The sequence below is a fragment of the Cyprinodon variegatus genome, unplaced genomic scaffold (genome assembly GCF_000732505.1).
Source record: "Cyprinodon variegatus isolate N-32 unplaced genomic scaffold, C_variegatus-1.0 Scaffold171, whole genome shotgun sequence".
NCBI classification, from domain to species: Eukaryota; Metazoa; Chordata; class Actinopteri; order Cyprinodontiformes; family Cyprinodontidae; genus Cyprinodon; species Cyprinodon variegatus.
In genome coordinates, this window is record NW_015150624.1 from 90,497 (window position 1) to 108,043 (window position 17,547).

Below are 17,547 nucleotides of genomic sequence, written 5' to 3' on the forward strand. Positions count from 1 at the left end.
TATTTATAATTACATAGGAGCGGGTCTGAATCCTTAATACCATAATATTCAATCCTACCTGTAGACCACTGAGGTGGAAACTTCTTGTCGTCTGGGTGTTTTGCTACAGGATGGGTCGATGTACTTTAAAACTAGAGGGCATATCATTGATAGCTATTATTTGGACATGTTGAAGTGACATCATCAGGGACTTTATTACTGCAAATGTGTCTTCCATTTGCACAATCTTTTTAAGCCTCATGTTGAATTGGCACATAGTGACAACAACGTCTATATGTGGCCATTAGAATGGTGAGTCCAAGAAAGATGGCATACACAGCTGATTTATATAAAACTAATTCTGTAAAGATAATTGGTAAAACAAATTCCCAGTAAAGGTCAGATTCAAGTCAAAAAGCTAATGCAAAGGATTTTAGCTTCAATTTTTTTTCAGACCACTGTCTGGAGAAGTCTCTAAAGGCTAATACAAACTCAGCAAAAACTAAGACAATTTTGTCTTGTTCTCAAGGTTTCAATAAATGTGTTTTTAGTCTTTTTGGAACGGTTTTTGCAACACCCTATTAATAAGGGGAGTTTGCCAAATGAGCCAAAGGCCCGGATTTAAATGTTTTTAAACTGAAGCAAAGATGGCCGTTTACCTGTCCTGCAGAGACAGACTACAAGAGGGACCTCACCTTGATGCCGTGGCTCTGTGGAAGTGCAACGTTAAAGCCAGAATAAGGCTGGAGTTTCACTTCCACAGAGCCGCACAGAACAGGGAGGATTTTATTCAGCTGTGGGGTTTTAACAACATTTTAAGTACTGTGTCAGATGAAGGAGAACTACATTTTAACAAGTCCTCATATAATAATTTTTGGCTGACACTTATTTTTACCTTAACCTTGATTTTTAACTGTCACTTGTTTTATGTCAAATATTTATATGTTTTGACTAAAGTGTTGTTAAAAGTGGAAAAAGTTAAAAGTCAATGTTTCAAGAACAAGAAAAAAGTTTGTAGTTCATACTACATGAGCTGCTGAAGTCCATCCCTCTATAACACATGTCACTGAAGTTCGATTGAGAGTGGCGGGGAGGGGGGACACAGAGAGTGACGTAGCCACTTATGCTATCTAGCCAGCAGTTATGGAAAATATATCTAGAAAAGGAACAGTAATAACAACTCAATATTGATGTCAGATTAGTGCGAACTATGCTTTTTTTATTTATAAATATAAGGTCTTGTTTTTGTAACCTTTGCTAACCCACACAAAAATTACAAAACTTGCTGTGGCATAAACAAGTAGCAATGAGGCCAAACATTTCTTACTTTGATACATAACAATTTAAAGAAACGAGTTGAGGAATTCAGTACAATTTCTTTTGTGGAAATATAATTCTTGCATTTCTTTATTAAGCATTTAATCAGTATTGTTTATGTACTTTGCTTGAAGGCAAATCAAGTCTCCAAATATCCAGAAGCAGATGGTGCCTGGTGAGATCCGGAAAGAGGCCTTGGCAGATGGACATCCACATTCTTTATCACAGGTTTGAATACCATTATATATAAATGAGTACTTTCCTAGTATTGGAGCAAGTTTAACATCCAATTGTCGGATTAGTGAGTTTAATCCACTTTATATCAGTAACAAAAGCTGTTTCTTTGTTGTTTATTTCCCCATCTTACCTCTTTTGAAACATTAAATAGGAAACTGATTTCCCATGTCGCTGTGTTCCTTTAAACATTCATATATGTGCTATCTTCAAAATTAAAGATTTCTTGATGCTTTTGATCTTTTTCCCTCCTTGAATTTCAGTTGTTAATGCAACATACAGGAAAATGTTCATTTATGGCAAAGTTACAATACAGTTTTTATGTTTCATTGCTGATCATCCGTCCATCCATCCATCCATTGGTCCATTAGTGACAAGATTTTTTGAATTTTGAAAGTAAATTTATAGCATCGGTTAGATGTAGTGTTGCGCCGGTGCCATTTTTTGGCCCTGATTCCAATCCCGATACCTGGCTGTGAAGTATTGGCCGATACCGACACCATACCGATACAATCTGTTTGAAATTGATATGTGTGTGTATATATGAAGAACTGCATACTACTTGGATGTAAAATAATTGCCATCATGGCTTTGTCAAGTTGCTGCCTACCTTTGTTAAGCAGGAAAAAGACTAATACAAAGTGAATCCAGTAGAACTTTTTATTGCCAACCTGAAATGGTTGACAATAGTTGAATAAACTTCTGGCTCTCAAATGGTATCATGCCCTATTTGTTGGTACTCGCCGATACCACCATTTTAGTGCAGTATCAGGGCCCCACCCGATACTGGTACCAGTATTTAGTCAGATGTGTTGTTTAATACGATGCTGATCACAAAGCTCTGAATCTTTAAATTACAATGGGACCTGGAAAACAAAAACAGCTAAAGACACAGCTGTGAAGGGCAACAGGGGCGTCGGGTGCAGGAGTTTGTCGGAGAGTTGTCAGTTCGAGCCCCGGCTTTGGCTTTCAGTGGCATTATGTTCTTGGGCAGGACACTTCACCTGCATTGCCTACTGATGTTGGTTAGAAGCCTGGTGGCACCAGTGTACTGCAGCCTTGCTTCTGTCAGTGAGCCCCAGGGCAGCGGTGGCTACAATTTAGCTTGCAATAATCAGTGTTCGAGTGTGTGTGTGAATGGGTGTATGACTGAAAGTAGTGTAAAACGCTTTGGTCAATTCTCCTGACTTGACCCAAGAGCTATATACTGTAACAGCAATTCAAAATGGCCCTTCCCAATTCGAATGGCAGCACACTTCCCTGCAACTCCCAGCAAAAAACCCCTCCACCTTCCAGCCACTGGAGTGAACCCTCTTTCATATTTGACTCCACCCTTTCACTGAATTATGGGTTCTGACCAGGAGATGACACTTCTCTTTCAATCTTAATGTCCACAAAACATGACAGAATATTTTTGTACAAAGATTGATGTTTAAAAAAGAATTGTAGGGGACCAGCCAAGACCAGTCAAGGGCCCATCAAGGAAAGTGGGTAAACGTTGAATGGCTACTACTGTAAGTACGGGCCATTTACAAGAAGGGACAGAGCAAACTTTGTTTCTTTAGAAAGCTTACATCTTTCAATGTCTGCTGTAGGGAGTGGGATGCTCTTCGTCGTCTATTGAGGGTAGTACCATCAGAGCAATTAACTTAAAGAAGTTTAATAGGATAATAGCGAGGGTAGCTCTGTTCTGGAAACTCATCTAGATTATTTATGAAAGAATTCATCATAACATGAGACACTTTATGGCAACCCTGAGCATCCTCTATATCAGATTTTTATATACAGTCAGAGATTGTCTTCAGTCAGAGAAACAAAAGCTCCACAAAAACTTTTACACAGACCGATCCTCCCTAGAACCATTAATATTTATAACAACTGGTTTAAGAACCCCCCTATAATATGAGTTACAACAGCATTTGATTTGCCTTTGGAATTAATAAACTATTTTGGATTTGTTATTTTAGAACAGTACAAGTACAAATATTTGCAGTATAGAACCACCTCCAGACCAAATTATAATTCTAATTTGGTGTTAATTAAAGGAGATATAAATAACACATTCAGTGTGTTTTCTTCCGATTTCAAACTCTAGGTATCATTAGAACTTATTTCTCATTTGAGTATTATTTTTCATTAAATACAATTTTCATATCTTTAAGAACTGTAAATTGTTACAGCAAATAACCAACTCTAGATAAAGATGGCTGAAAACCAAAATGTTAGGTTAGAAAAATGGATAAAGCCTAAATGCTTATCGCATTTAGGACAAATTGATAGTACTGAGGTGATGGTGATGCTTCATTCTTGAAGGACTGAAATCTAAAGTAAGTGGTTTACTTCTTTAGCATATGTGCTCTGGACAATTTATTCTTAACCAATGCTCAAAACTGTTTAAGAAACTTTTATGTCTTATATATGATATCAACTTTTATGTTTTCTTTGCCAGGACTTCTGACAAAGAGTTGCTCCATCTGTTTTTAAAGATATGGGCTTCAAATTAGTGGACTTTTTAAGCAACAGATTAACCATGGTGAATTGAAAACTTTCAGGAAAAGAACCAGAATCTTAAGAATTATTTATTTAAGATAGCAGAGGCTGGCCAGCATTTGAGAATATTTCCTTTAATAGTCAAGGGGAAACAATATCTCTAGTGCAGGAGAAGTTCATACAGAAAACAGCATGCTAAACTGTTCATAACATTGCTAAAGTGCACTTTACTGTACATAACATCTTCAATGCTGCTATCCATGCATTCAAAGCAGCCTGTACTCTGCATATTGGGCTCTCTCCAGCACTAAGATTTTGTTATGGCCTCTGTCTCGTCTATTTCCCCATGCAGCCTTTTTTTCTTTCCTTTATCTCCAGTTTCATCAGGAACATAGCACGCTCCAAGGGTAAACACACATAAACTCTCCCTATCATTTCAAGACAGTTTATGTGGGACGAACGGATAAAATCTCTTCGCCCCATTGTCTCCACTGCACCATGCTGCACTTTGCAAATACAGAAAAAGTCAAAATCGGAAGTATTAATTTCAAGCATTTGCAAAGAGGTTTTTTTTTTCTTTCACTTTTATGTTTAAGGATGATACAATAGCTTCTCACAATAATTTGCCCAGAATTCTTTAGTTTCTTAGAGTAATGATGAAAATCCATTAATTGTCACCACATGGATTGTAGTATCTTTTCTTTTTTTTTATCTGCTATTGCACATATGGAGATTTATCCTGCACTCACTATGGGCTAATGAATGTGAAGCAAGGAATTCTGCAGCTGCTGGAAATTAACGTTTCTCACTCTTTACTAGTTTATAGAATTGATTGCGACTTTTCATTCAAGCAAAGAAGTACCAGACACATGATAATCCTTCCAAAGTCCATTAGATGATCTCTGTTTTTGCCTAAACTAAAATAATTTTTAGAAATTGTTGCAGCTTTGCAACTTTTTAAAGTATTTTTTTAAACCAGCATTTATTGTTTCAAACAAAACAGTGATGAAATACTTCTTGCACTTTGAGACACACAGAGCCACACACACATGTGGATGCAGCGTTTTGGTTGGGTTTCACTTGAGGGGTCCATTGGTTGCAGCCTCCACTCAGTGGGGCGTGTATGGATGAGTGTGTGCAGACTTCAGTCTGTTCTGTGTGGTCATACCAGCACTTGTTGATTCTGGTGCATCGAATTACTGCCTGTCCGTCACAACCAGTTAGAGTCTTGAGCTGCTGACACGCACAACACGCCTCTGTGTGTGTGTGCATATGTATGTTGCTTACCTCCAGCTGTGGTCTGCTGACAAGACAAGCCACAAGTTTTCACTTTTGATTTTACTAGCTTTGAGATAAGTTCATCATTACTTTATAATTCATTAGTTTTTTCATTTGTATCAGTTAAGAGATTCTGAACTTGTATTGAGTATTTTTATAGCATTTTTTTGAGGCAAGTGATAAGGTACTCACATCCCACTCCTGTGTTCCTGGCAATGTCTCATGACATGACTTTTTCTACATCTGAGGAATCCATTACAATTGAATCCTCATGTGTGACCTATGGAACTGTTAAAAAAAAAAGTGCTCTGCTCGCTGAAACACCAAAAATGTGTCTTTTCATTGCACTGCTATAGGGTGACGTTGCCAATACATGCATTTTGGGGTGCACCTCAGTTAACCAGACATGAAACAACAATTTATAGGATAAAATGTCTTGTTTTCAAGAATTTTCAGTATATTCTGTTTTCATCCAAATACTCAACCTTGATAAAATGGCCTGTTTATCCTTCACATTTCTTTATCCATATGATCTCAAGGCCTTCACACTGCTGTTAGAAAAGTGTGAATGTGTAAACACTAAAGAGAAAAAAACACTTTTGAAAATGATGAGAATGTAAGAACAAACCAACAGCTGGTGTTTTTGACATTTCTATCAAGCATTGTAGCGAAGGACATTTTTCTCGCCCTCACCGTAGGCGTCAAAAAGGCCTTACACAAATTATGCATGTAGAGATACAATGTCATGTTGGTATACCCACTGGCCCAAATCAGATTACTAATTTCTTCTTCAAGCAATCCTTTTCACCTTTGGCTCAGGGGGACAACTATTACATATTTTCTCTACTTACATGTTTATCAGCTATAAAATAGCAATTTACCATGTTTTTCACAGGTCAACTTCCAGTTATGTTTATTATCTGGTATGTCACATGCGATTTTCTATCCAGCACTAGAACCTAAACTGGTTAAGTGTAAGCAATGTTTTTATTTGACAATTCAATGTGGTAAACCTACACAACAGAAAAAAACTAATTTCAGGTTCATTGATTTGCAATGTATCCCCTTATTCCAGCTGGAGTTGCTTTAGTATTGATCTGTTAGTGCAATTTCTAATAAGATATTAAATACTGGAAAATTAAAAACATTGTTTTGGTATCCCACAAAGCAGAGTTTACTTATTGATTTCAAATGTAGCTAAATTTTATTTGATTTTATTGATAATTACAAACTTATGGTGCAAATCCTGCAAGCTCTTGTACTTGTTTACTTCTCCACAAATAGACATATGACTCTTAACTTGCGACTTGAACAAATTAGTTTTAAATGTGCACTCAAAAGTAACAATAGTATTCTTGCATTTGGCGGTCCATTTTTTTATTTGCAGCAAGTTTTTATTTTGCTTGCTTTTTCTTCAGTATTTCCCAAGTTACCCATAAAAAATAATCAAAAATGAATTTCAACTGATTCATGCATTGTTTAACAATGATGTACGAAATTGAGCTGAAAATAATTCCCTGCTTAATTTGAAATCAAATTAAACAAAAACATTTCACCTCTCTGCTTTCCTTTTGCTTCTGTTGTTTTCAAAACATGCTCTACTTCTCCCTCTCCTACATCAAGCTTTGCACTTCCCAGGATGCTATGCGTGAGACAGCAGAGCGGATAATGGAGCTGGAAAAGGCTCTAAGGGAGACCATGAACACCTCGGCACATAGGGAGGCTCTCTGGACGCAAGAAGAGGCTGCTCGTGTTCAGGCCCAGAAACAGGTTTATGTGATGATGTACAAATTTATGGCGGATCACATATCTGCATAGTCAGACTTATGAAGGCACAGTTCCATATACAGTGTCTCTTTAAAAGCTATATGAGGTTACACATGTATCCTCATGTTACATATGTATCTTTACTAATATGACAATATGATTAAGATCTTCTCCTTGTAAGGAAATATGAAGTAATTGTAGTGGGTTTTTTTCTTCTGTATTACATATGATCACTTAGCTGAACTTAAGCTTTAGGCTTGCAGACACTCCTGCCTTTTTTAACCCTGCTTGTCTTACTATCTGAATGTTTGTCTGACTACCAGCTGGTTTCTCTGCATCTTCATGTGAACCAAAAATAGTAAGAAAAATGAATGTGTGTGCTTTTGTATGTGTGTGAATCTAGGTGTGTCTGTGGTGGGAAAAAGAAACGGGGCAAGTGAGCATGTTTCCTCTTGGTGTGAGTGTGCATTTGAATGAGAATGACCTTGCATTACTTATGAGTGCCACAAGTAATATGAGATCTAAAAGTGGTTAAGACTAGAGCTAGCATTATGAGGTAGAAATATGTCTGTATTTCTTTAAGCACACTCTAGCAGAGCTTGAAACATAAAAAATGAGGTCTGGTGAACAACAGAGCCAAGTTATAGAAGGTCAGACTCAGTTTAGAAAATTTTGCTTGAGCCAAAGTTAACTGTGGCTTGTTTTTTCCTCTTTGCATACCTTCATGCTTAACTTACATTCAGCTTGGATACTATGTTTATTAAACAATATTTTGATCCTCAGAAAAGTAAAAAAGAAAAAAAGTATTTTTACTAATGAGGGATTTGTTGCATGTGAAGAACCGGATGATTCAGCTTTGACCTAAGTTAACTCATGTGTATAAGAATCAGAAAGGTCCTATAGCCTAACTTGTGAAACATTAACTCCCAGTGACCCCCCCCCCTCGAAAAACATAAGCAGCTTGTTTTTAATAAGTTAGTTTACAGCTTTTTATACCCATATATACAATCAAAAATTATGTGGTCACACAGATGCAGAGTTTATATTGTGTTGCAAACCTACTTATACACATTGAACTGTTTTATTTTTTCAAATTACAAGTAAAGATGAACAGAAAATAGTAGATAACTGTGAAGCCTATCTGGATGTTCAGTGCAAACAGTTCAGAATCAGAATGAACTTTATTGACCAAGTTTGATGCATAACAACTGATTTTATTCGTTTCAAATGCTGATATAATATAAAAATGATTGTTATAAGGAAAAAACTTTGAGGAAAAAAATAAGGGCATGCAACAATATGTATTTGTGTGTTTGTTTGTAAAATCCAAATCAAGAGGTAAAAGCAAGAGTTTAAATTTAAACTGCCCTTCTGAAAAATTCACAATCAAATTTGTAGAGGCAAAACCCCCAAAAAGCTGCAGCTGTAATTGCAGCAGAAAACATTGACCTAAGAGGTTTGACAGCTTAGAGGTTTTCGTCATGAAAAAAAAAAAAAAAAAGACAAAAAATCTGTAGTCAGTAAATGATTTTTCACCTAATTTGGAACCATGTACTATGTTAGGTCAAATTTAAATAAAATAGATCTTAACAAAAGAGTGAAAAGTTAAAGGCAACCATCTAACCATAATTTCCCAGCCTCTGAATTACTGGTTGGTGACTGAAAAATGAAAACATAAACTGCTGTTGTTAAAAAAAAAAAAAAAAAGTGTGTGTGATTATAAAACAGAAAAAGAATAGTGTCTGCCGGAAAGACCACCTGACCCTGGCACAGTTTCAGAGCACCCTACTAAACTCACATTCTCACACACCTTCCCTTTTTGTTTGATTTTCCTCTTTCTTCTTTTCTCCCTCCGAAAGTAATCAGTCTCATGATGTGTAATGAACTGAAAATCTTCTGTCAGCCAGACCTGATGAAATGTAGCATGGGTAATGCCCCGGGTCACTTTTCTTCACACCCCCATCCTCTAAGTCTCTCACTTTGTCTTTGCTGCTTACAGCTTCTTTCTTTCTCATGGAATCACCTCTAACATCCATCCTTGTTCTTTCTAATTGACCTTCTTAAGTTGTCTCGTATAATTATGTCCACTCCGCCTTTCCGATGCATTTTCTGTCCATTTCCCACTTTGGCGTTTGAACTAGGCCTTTGAACCAGGAACAGGACATGAATGCACTAGAGGGATTTGGTCTGTACCTTTGAGCTTTCAATCAGCTTATCAACCAGAGTGGGCTAGCCTTAGCCAGCTTTAGCGTGGTTGGAGAGCCTTTTTCTTGAAGTTGAGCTAAATTAGCAAGCACAGGCTTGCTTCTAAGAAGATTAAGTCCCTAATTTCACTAACCTTCATTGTATTCTTTATTAATGATGTGATCGTGCAATGACATCTACCCTGGGTGGTGCAGTATTTAGATTGGAACTCTAAACCATGCATGATGGAGAGGTGCATTTAAGTGGCTAACAGCAATAGATTTGTTTTGATGGAGGCATGGAAGAAACATTTAGTTTAAAACAACACTATTTTTTTGACTCAAGTATTAACTTAATCTGAGATACATTCAATAATTTCAGGTCAATATACAGCACTTGGCACACATTGATGTGCCTTATAGCACCTTCTGAGAAACCTGACTATGTAAGTTGAAAGGGTTGGATTTGTCATGTGACATAGATTGCTATGGTGTCATTGGACAAGAGAGTGGAGCTGAGTCCTTGCAGCAGTAACCCATTTGAACATCTGTCAGGACAGCGCAGAGAGTGAGAATGACACTCCATGTTCTTCTAACTCACCCACATTATCTGTGTTAGGATTTATACTCATGGTCACATATAAAACAGTTTGTGCAGACTTTTACCTACCAAGCAGTATTTCCCTAATGATCAGTTTTTATGTGACATTGTGTGTGAATATGGTTATAAAAAGTCACTTCAACTAGACATGTCCATCCTTCAGACAGGTTTAAGTCTGCCTTGCGTACGAGCAGAGTGAAACATGCTTAAATCTTTTCATTTAAGCCAAGTTTTTTTTTTTTTCAAGATAGTATAAGCTCTTTTATTGGAGAAAGAGGTCTCAGAATATAAAGTTTCAAGTCTTCCCTCACACATTGATTTAGATTGATGTACTGACTTTGACTAAGGCTTTAACACGCATTAATAGGCTTTAATTGAATTAATTTTAATTCTCCGGGCTGTATTTCTGGGGACTTTTTTCTACTGGATGATTCACCTATGACAAAGTCTAAAATCTTCTCAACCACTGTGAGGTTTTCCTCCACTATTGTGCTGTTTTAGCCAGCTTGGAACATCATATCAACTCTTTCCGGCTATTATGTCGGGTTAAAAAAAGCATTCTGTTCTCTAAAATATATGAAATGTTTCCATTAGATTTCCACGCACGTTCGACACAAAGTGATACTTTAATACCATTTAGATTATGTATCAAACTGCAAAAAAAATGAAACCTTAGGATATAGTTTTATTACCCAACTCTTATTTAAACTGTATGAGACTATATCCAGGATCTGTCAGATGTGTGAGTCTTTGTTCTCAAGGTTTGTTTGCCTACATTTTTTTCATAGGCCTGTCTTTGACAGACCAGATGTATGTATACCAAAATTATATTATCATATTGACTTTATGTGTTAATGCTAATTACTTAATGAGAAAAATAAATGCAGTTGATATTATTTTGTCATAGTAAAGAAGACTGTATGTAAATACATGCCTACATCCTGCTGCTGCTTCACAGGTATGTCCATTTTGTTTGTCTGGCACATAAAATCCAACTTTGTAAATCCAAATATAAAAAAAATATTTACTTGATAAAATAGGAAAACATTTTAAGTGTAATAATCCTTTTTTGTAGGGTACCTTGTTTTAATTTTATTTATGTCTTTGCACCATGCATTGGAATAACTGCTGCTAAATAAAAAGAAGGAAAAAAAACATAAAAAAAAAACATTTAAAAAGACATTTAAAAGTTGACTTTCATGCAAATTCTTGGTATCCTTTGTCTTTTTTTTTTTTTTTTTTTTTTTTTACATTGTTCCATATGCGATATTCATGACCAGTCAGGAAGCACAATTTGACATCTGTGGAACACACCTAGAAAGCTGGAGGACATAAATTGTGTCCCAAAATGTGTGAATGATTTGGCTCCTTCATGAAAGATTCCCCTTTTCTTTTTCATGTCTGACCCCTGCAGCTGTTTCTCAAAATGTACACCTCCTGTTCTTGTCTTTGTTTCTCTTAAAGCCTAATCTGAAACGATTTATATTTATGTTTGCATATAATCAATCTTCAAAGTAACAGCATACAATAGAAATAATGAGACATCCTTTTTTATTTTAACATCTTGTCTAGTGCTGCATCCTATTGTGAAGTTCTTGTTCTGGAGCAATTAGACTCCTTCCTCTGTTGGGATAAAGATGCCCTAGGGTCACATCCTGTCTATCAGGCACTCAGTTTGGACACACAGGCTTGCATTGCTGTAGGGCCTCGGTGTGCAGAGGAAGGAGATGTACTTGAGAGCTTGAACATCCTTTTTAGTAGCCCTAAAGTAGAACCACACTTATGGGGAAGATGAAATAAGTGGTGAAAGGGAGGAGAGTAGAGGGAAAATTTGTTTCCATCCCAAGGGTCATTGAAAATGCCATTCAACTAACCTATGAACCATAATAATTTTGCCTCCTTCAAGATGTCAACCGTGCATTGATTTTTCATGTTTAGGCTGTCATTTCATGTCATCTTTACCTGTTCCAGCACTCACAAGCTTTACCATACACAGCCCACACACAGTGAGAGGGCAAAACAAGTCTCAGGTGCTTTAGCAAAAATAAATGACTTAATAACTATAGCGATATTAAAGCATGTTTTAACATCCGTATACCTGTTGTTCCCTTACATAGCTTGAGGAGCTGATGGGGGCTTTAGAGAAGACACGCCAGGAGCTGGATGCCACCAAAGTCCGTCTTTCTTCCACTCAGAAGTGCCTACATGAACGAGATGGACACCTCAGCCATCTGCGACAGGAGAGACGCAAACAGCTGGAGGAGATTCTAGAGATGAAGTAAGTGTCAGACCACTTTGCATTCAATAATACCATTCAATATTGGTAGTTTTAGATACAAACCAACAGTTAGTACATTACTTTGGCCTCTGGGTCAGCCTGTGTTTATAGAATGGAACAACACAATAAAACAATGCTTCAGTAAAAAGCAAAAAAGAAAACAAATGCCTCCCTTAACAGCTTTCAAAACTGAAAATATTGCAATAAAAGAAACAATTTATATTGAGTTTTTTTTTTGGCTCCTATACAACAGTCTTCATATCCTTTGTTCTGACACTTGTAAGATATAAGCTTGCTTCACTCTACTTGATCTGATGATTTAATTTCCTCCTCAACATGTCATTAAGTTCAGCAGAGGGCTGCTAATAACCCATCAGTTTAAATCAGGTGTGATCAGGCAGAAAAACATCTTAAACATGCAGTGTGAGCTGCCCTGGGGATCAGAGTATGGTGAAAAAAAAGGTTTTAATGGCAAAAGAACATACAGATATAGTCATATGAATAATAATCTTAGTAAGCAGTAGCTTGTTACCTAAATAATTTGATACAATTTGCCTCCGTTATTCTACATGAGGATACTTTTTAATACCATTTCTTTTCTTTTACCGTTTTGCATTTTAGCCCTGATAGGATTGTTTTTTTTTTTTTATTAAATTCATGTATGTGCTTGTTAAAGGAATAGTACACCCAAAACATGATTAGCCTTCATTTTCTACTCACCCCCATGCTGAACAACACTCTGGAGGACTTTTTTGATATCTCAAATGCATCTGGAGATCTGGGAGGCTTCTTGCTGTCTGCTGATATTCAAATAATGGAGGTCTATGGTGTCCGAGACAGAAAGGTCCATAAAAGTCCACAAAAAACGTGTCAATATTCCTCCATACTGCTCGTCCAATGTATTCCAAGTGTCCTGAGTGGGTAGCATCCAGAATTTACTCGAAACAAAGTCATTTAGAATGTTTTTAGAGCATAAACAGTAGTGTATAGGATTTCCTGAAAGCGCGCGCCTGTGAGCTCACGACGCTACGGAAACCGCGGCAGACCAAACCAGATGATGTGCGCATTCAGCTCGGCAAAGAACTCATGCTCTTCCTCAACACTGAAGTCCTCAGACATTTTTCTTTCGTTGTTTCTTTCTTTGCACAGGTGAACAGCACATTTCTTCTTCTACGCTTGCATTATCGGCAGAGCAGACGCTGAATGCGCACTTTCATCTGGTTTGGTCTGCCGGCTTCCGTAGCGTCGTGAACACGCGCGCTTTCAGGAAATCCTATACACCACTGTTTATGCTCTAAAAACATTCTAAATGACTTCGTTTCGAGTAAATTCTGGATGCTACCCACTCAGGACACTTGGAATACATTGGACGAGCAGTATGGAGGAATATTGACACGTTTTTTGTGGACTTTTATGGACCTTTCTGTCTCGGGCACCACAGACCTCCATTATTTGAATGTCAGCAGACAGCAAGAAGCCTCCCAGATCTCCAGATGCATTTGAGATATCAAAAAAGTACTCCAGAGTGTTGTTCAGCATGGGGGTGAGTAGAAAATGAAGGCTAATCATGTTTTGGGTGTACTATTCCTTTAAGCCCTAATATTGCCTGTCAGTTCAGTGTGGAGACTAATGTTTTCCCAAGCAGTTTATTTAATTAGGGCAATTCTTTTGTCAGAGGAAAAGTAGTCATCTTCATTATGTATGTAACAAAATTTTGGGAATGGAATGGGAGCAATTGTCCTTGATCTAAGAACGTTGTGTATTATCTTTATATGGCTGGAGCTACTGAAGTCTCCTCATTTGCAAACATGTGTATGATGTAATGATGTGAGATATGATGATGTGGCAGAGTGGGAGCCTGGAGATATATAAAATGCTTCTTTTTATTGTTATTTGAGGCACTGCTCATTTTCTGATAAAGCGACCCAATGGTGCCATCATATCCATTCAATGTGTTTGGTCTGAATAAGATTACTTATGTCTAAAAACTGTTGTCATATTTTCTAGTTATTTAATACATAAACCTTAAAAGTGTTATTTAAAGTGTTTGTTTCGAGTGATCTCTTCTCAGGAAAGAATTGAATACAGAAAGCTGAAAGGTGAAGATACATTGTTCGTTCAACAATGTATCTTGCTTCCTTTATAGAATCCTGATGCATTAGTGGAGAGCTTTTTATTTTTTTAATGAAAAAATCTTGTCATAGTGCATATTTGTGTAAGCATGTCTGCAAGAGTAATGCCGTATATTACTCTTGCAGACATGCTAACACAAATCTTAAGTGTCCTTTTTTTTATAGAAGATTTGGTTTACCAAGGGGCAGAGGCCTTTTACTACTTCTATGCATACTTTTCATGTCCACCAGATAAAGGGAAAGGTGTGTCCTTACAAACGACCAAGAGTCAGAATAGTTTCATAAACCTTAAATCCTCTTAGGTGTGTGCATATGGTCGTAATTTTGTTAACTGGTGGGGACAATTTCCAAGGAATATGCTACAGGGGGGACTTAGGGGCTTATGTACTTGTGGCGACCAACGACTAGACCCGTTTAGGCTCAGGGTTCGGGATGTGATGATAATGGTTAGGGTAAGGGCTAAGGTTAGGCCGTATTAATGAGTGGGAAATGAATTGAAGTCAATGAAAAGTCCCCCCAAGGACAGTCTGACACAACGTGTGTGTGGGTGAGGGTGGGCGTGGGGTATTTGTTACCTTGCGGGGACAGTGTGAAGGAAAATTCCCATGGAAATGCCGTTTTGTGGGGACTTATAGGTGCTTGTGGGCACCACTCAACTGGTCCACATGAGGAAAAGTTTTCTTCACTGGTTGTGGGATTTGGTATGTCTTGGTAATGGATAGGGTTGGGATCGTGGTAAGGCCATCGGAATGAATGTGGAATGAATGGAAGTCATTGCTAAGTCCCCATGATGACAGCAGAGCATAAAAAGAGTGTGTGTGAGAGAGACAATATGTGTGTGTGCTTTGAGTTATCTGGCTGAAGGGCTATGAAACCACATATCTGCTCGTCATGTGCTGCAGAGAAATACTTTTAATGTGAGCCAAAGCAAGGGGAGCATTGATAAGCGTGCACTGGAAAGATTACTTTTAAAGTCCATTATGCCACAATGATCACACATAATGCTAAAAAAAGTCTATACACATAGCGTTCACTTCTGCCCTGTGTGTGTGTGTGTGAGTATGCATGTCTTTGCGCTTGTAGGATCACAGTGGAGCTGCCAAAAGCATTTCCCTATGCATGTCCCACTTGTAATACAAACCATCTTCCTGTCTTGATTTCCGACGTTCATTTCTAGCAGGAATGTTGATCAGGAGGCATATTTTTCAAGTAATAAAGTCACAATCTGTGCTCAAGGTGTCTCTCTGGAGTCACAAAACTACTCTGTGACCCAGCATGTGAAAGACATTTATGCTCTTGTATGGCACTGCGCTTACACTAGTGTTACATTACCAACGGAGGATGCCTGAGAGAAAGACGTTTAGTGTGATGGTTGGTTGACATAAACAGCAACAAAGTCTATCAGAATCTTTTCCTTTGTGTTCAAGCCTCTGCCTAGTCTAAACTGGTAGGAGTTAATGAAGGGGGCACAGGGGGTATGAGTGTGTGTGGTCTGTTATGCATTGTATTCTGTGTGTATGAGGAGACTGGGAGCTGGGGGTTTGGGGTCACTGATGATGAGGATTAAAGAACTGTTGAACTGTGAGAGGGCAAAGCTTCGTGAGACAGAAGGGGCCGCAAAGATACGCATGCTAAATGCACACACAACCTCAGTGGAACTCGCATATAATCACTCACGTCTGCAGACATGCACATACTTACACAAACTGTGGCTTTCTGCTTTTAAAGAAAAGGGGCCATATTCCCCACAGCACAGCTCTGGCCCAAGTTATTGGAGAGAAAACTAAACAGGAAAGACATAGGGCACAGAAAGAAGGGTAACAAGAGGGATAGAGGAATAAATACAGGAACCAAGTAAGACAAGCAGAGGGAAGGGGATACAATGACGAGGCTGCACAAAGTAAAGTATTTAAAATCTTAGGGATCATGATAGAAGTTTGATGGGATGCCAGGTTTCTCCCTCTCTCTCTTTCCTCTGTAATGTGGCATTTGTCTAGAAGGTCAACTGAAGCAAACAGTGAGGTATGTTCCACAGCAAACTGGGGAGGTTTCTGTTTGAGCATGTGTGTTTTTGTTTTTAATGTGTGCGCATGTGCTTGTAAGCCAGAGGGAGAAAAAAAAACAACTCTTGGCTTTTCAACACTGGTAATGAATAAAAGAGACAAGGAGAGGGAAATAATATTCCATATCCTCTCATGGCCTGCTGGGTTTTTGTAGCTCCCCATGTTTATGTGTGCATGTGTATGTGTTTTTGTGTGTGAATGTCAGAGAGAGAGTACTGTTATCGTTTTCGGATATGAAGTTGAAGGCTTGATGTATAAGGAGCAATGTGGGTCTCTTCTATCACCCCACACCAGATTAGGTTTCCAAAGTACTGTACAGTGTGCACACACACAGACACAGATGGTCTCCTGAGGACCTACTCATTAAATAATTCTGAGGTCAGAGGGTGTAGGTGCGCAATAGAAAAATTATGTGTTTGGACATTTTGAATAGTCCGTCATTGAGATGTTTCCATAGTCTAAGTGGGATAACACTGCATGCCACCACATTGTAAGTTCTGAAGCTGATTTTCGTTTTGACTTTAAAAATATGGGTGCGTTTATCTATGTTTACATACTGAGATGGAAATCGCTAGAAAAGCAAAGAGGGGCAAAAAAAGTAGCGGCACCTTTGAGGCGGGTCCATAACATGAGGTTTTAGGATGAGGGAAAAGACGACATGGTAGTGATATATTTTTACTTGGTATCATAACATGCAGGTATAATTAAAAAAACAAAGGCAAAACATTGGACTCAAGAGAAGTTGAGAAACAACGACGGTGGGAAAAGGGGGGAGGTGATGGGGAGGGTTCTGAATGAAAAACATGGAGAAAGAGTATCTATCTATTTCTCTATCTATCTCTCTATCTCTCTATCTCTCTATCTATCTATCTCTCTATCTATCTATCTATCTATCTATCTATCTCTCTATCTATCTATCTATCTCTCTATCTATCTATCTATCTATCTATCTATCTATCTATCTATCTCTCTATCTATCTATCTCTCTCTCTCTCTCTCTCTCTCTCTATCTCTATTTCTATGTCTGTCTATCTGTCTGGGCATTCTGCTTGGAGCCCACTGTTCCCCAAGGGGATTGGTTAAATGCAGAGAGTTTAGTCCTCCATTGTGAGATCGAAGAAGTTATATTTCTTTTCTTTCCTTTCTATATACATATATATTTATTATCTATTTCTATTAATAAGTCTCTTAGAAAGTTGAGAGGAAAATACACTTTTATGCAAGT

The 17,547-nt window shown here is 37.8% G+C and overlaps 1 protein-coding gene across 1 annotated transcript in view; it reads left to right on the top strand.

Moving 5' to 3' along the window:
• The window catches only part of LOC107087027 (ERC protein 2-like), a 206,592-nt gene that overhangs the window by 87,625 nt on the left and 101,420 nt on the right, over positions 1-17,547 (top strand). Inside the window, exons 14-16 of the mRNA XM_015378362.1 lie at positions 1,431-1,524; positions 6,922-7,068; positions 11,967-12,127. Coding sequence (XP_015233848.1) covers positions 1,431-1,524; positions 6,922-7,068; positions 11,967-12,127 — 402 coding nt within the window. The remainder of the gene's footprint in view (positions 1-1,430; positions 1,525-6,921; positions 7,069-11,966; positions 12,128-17,547) is intronic.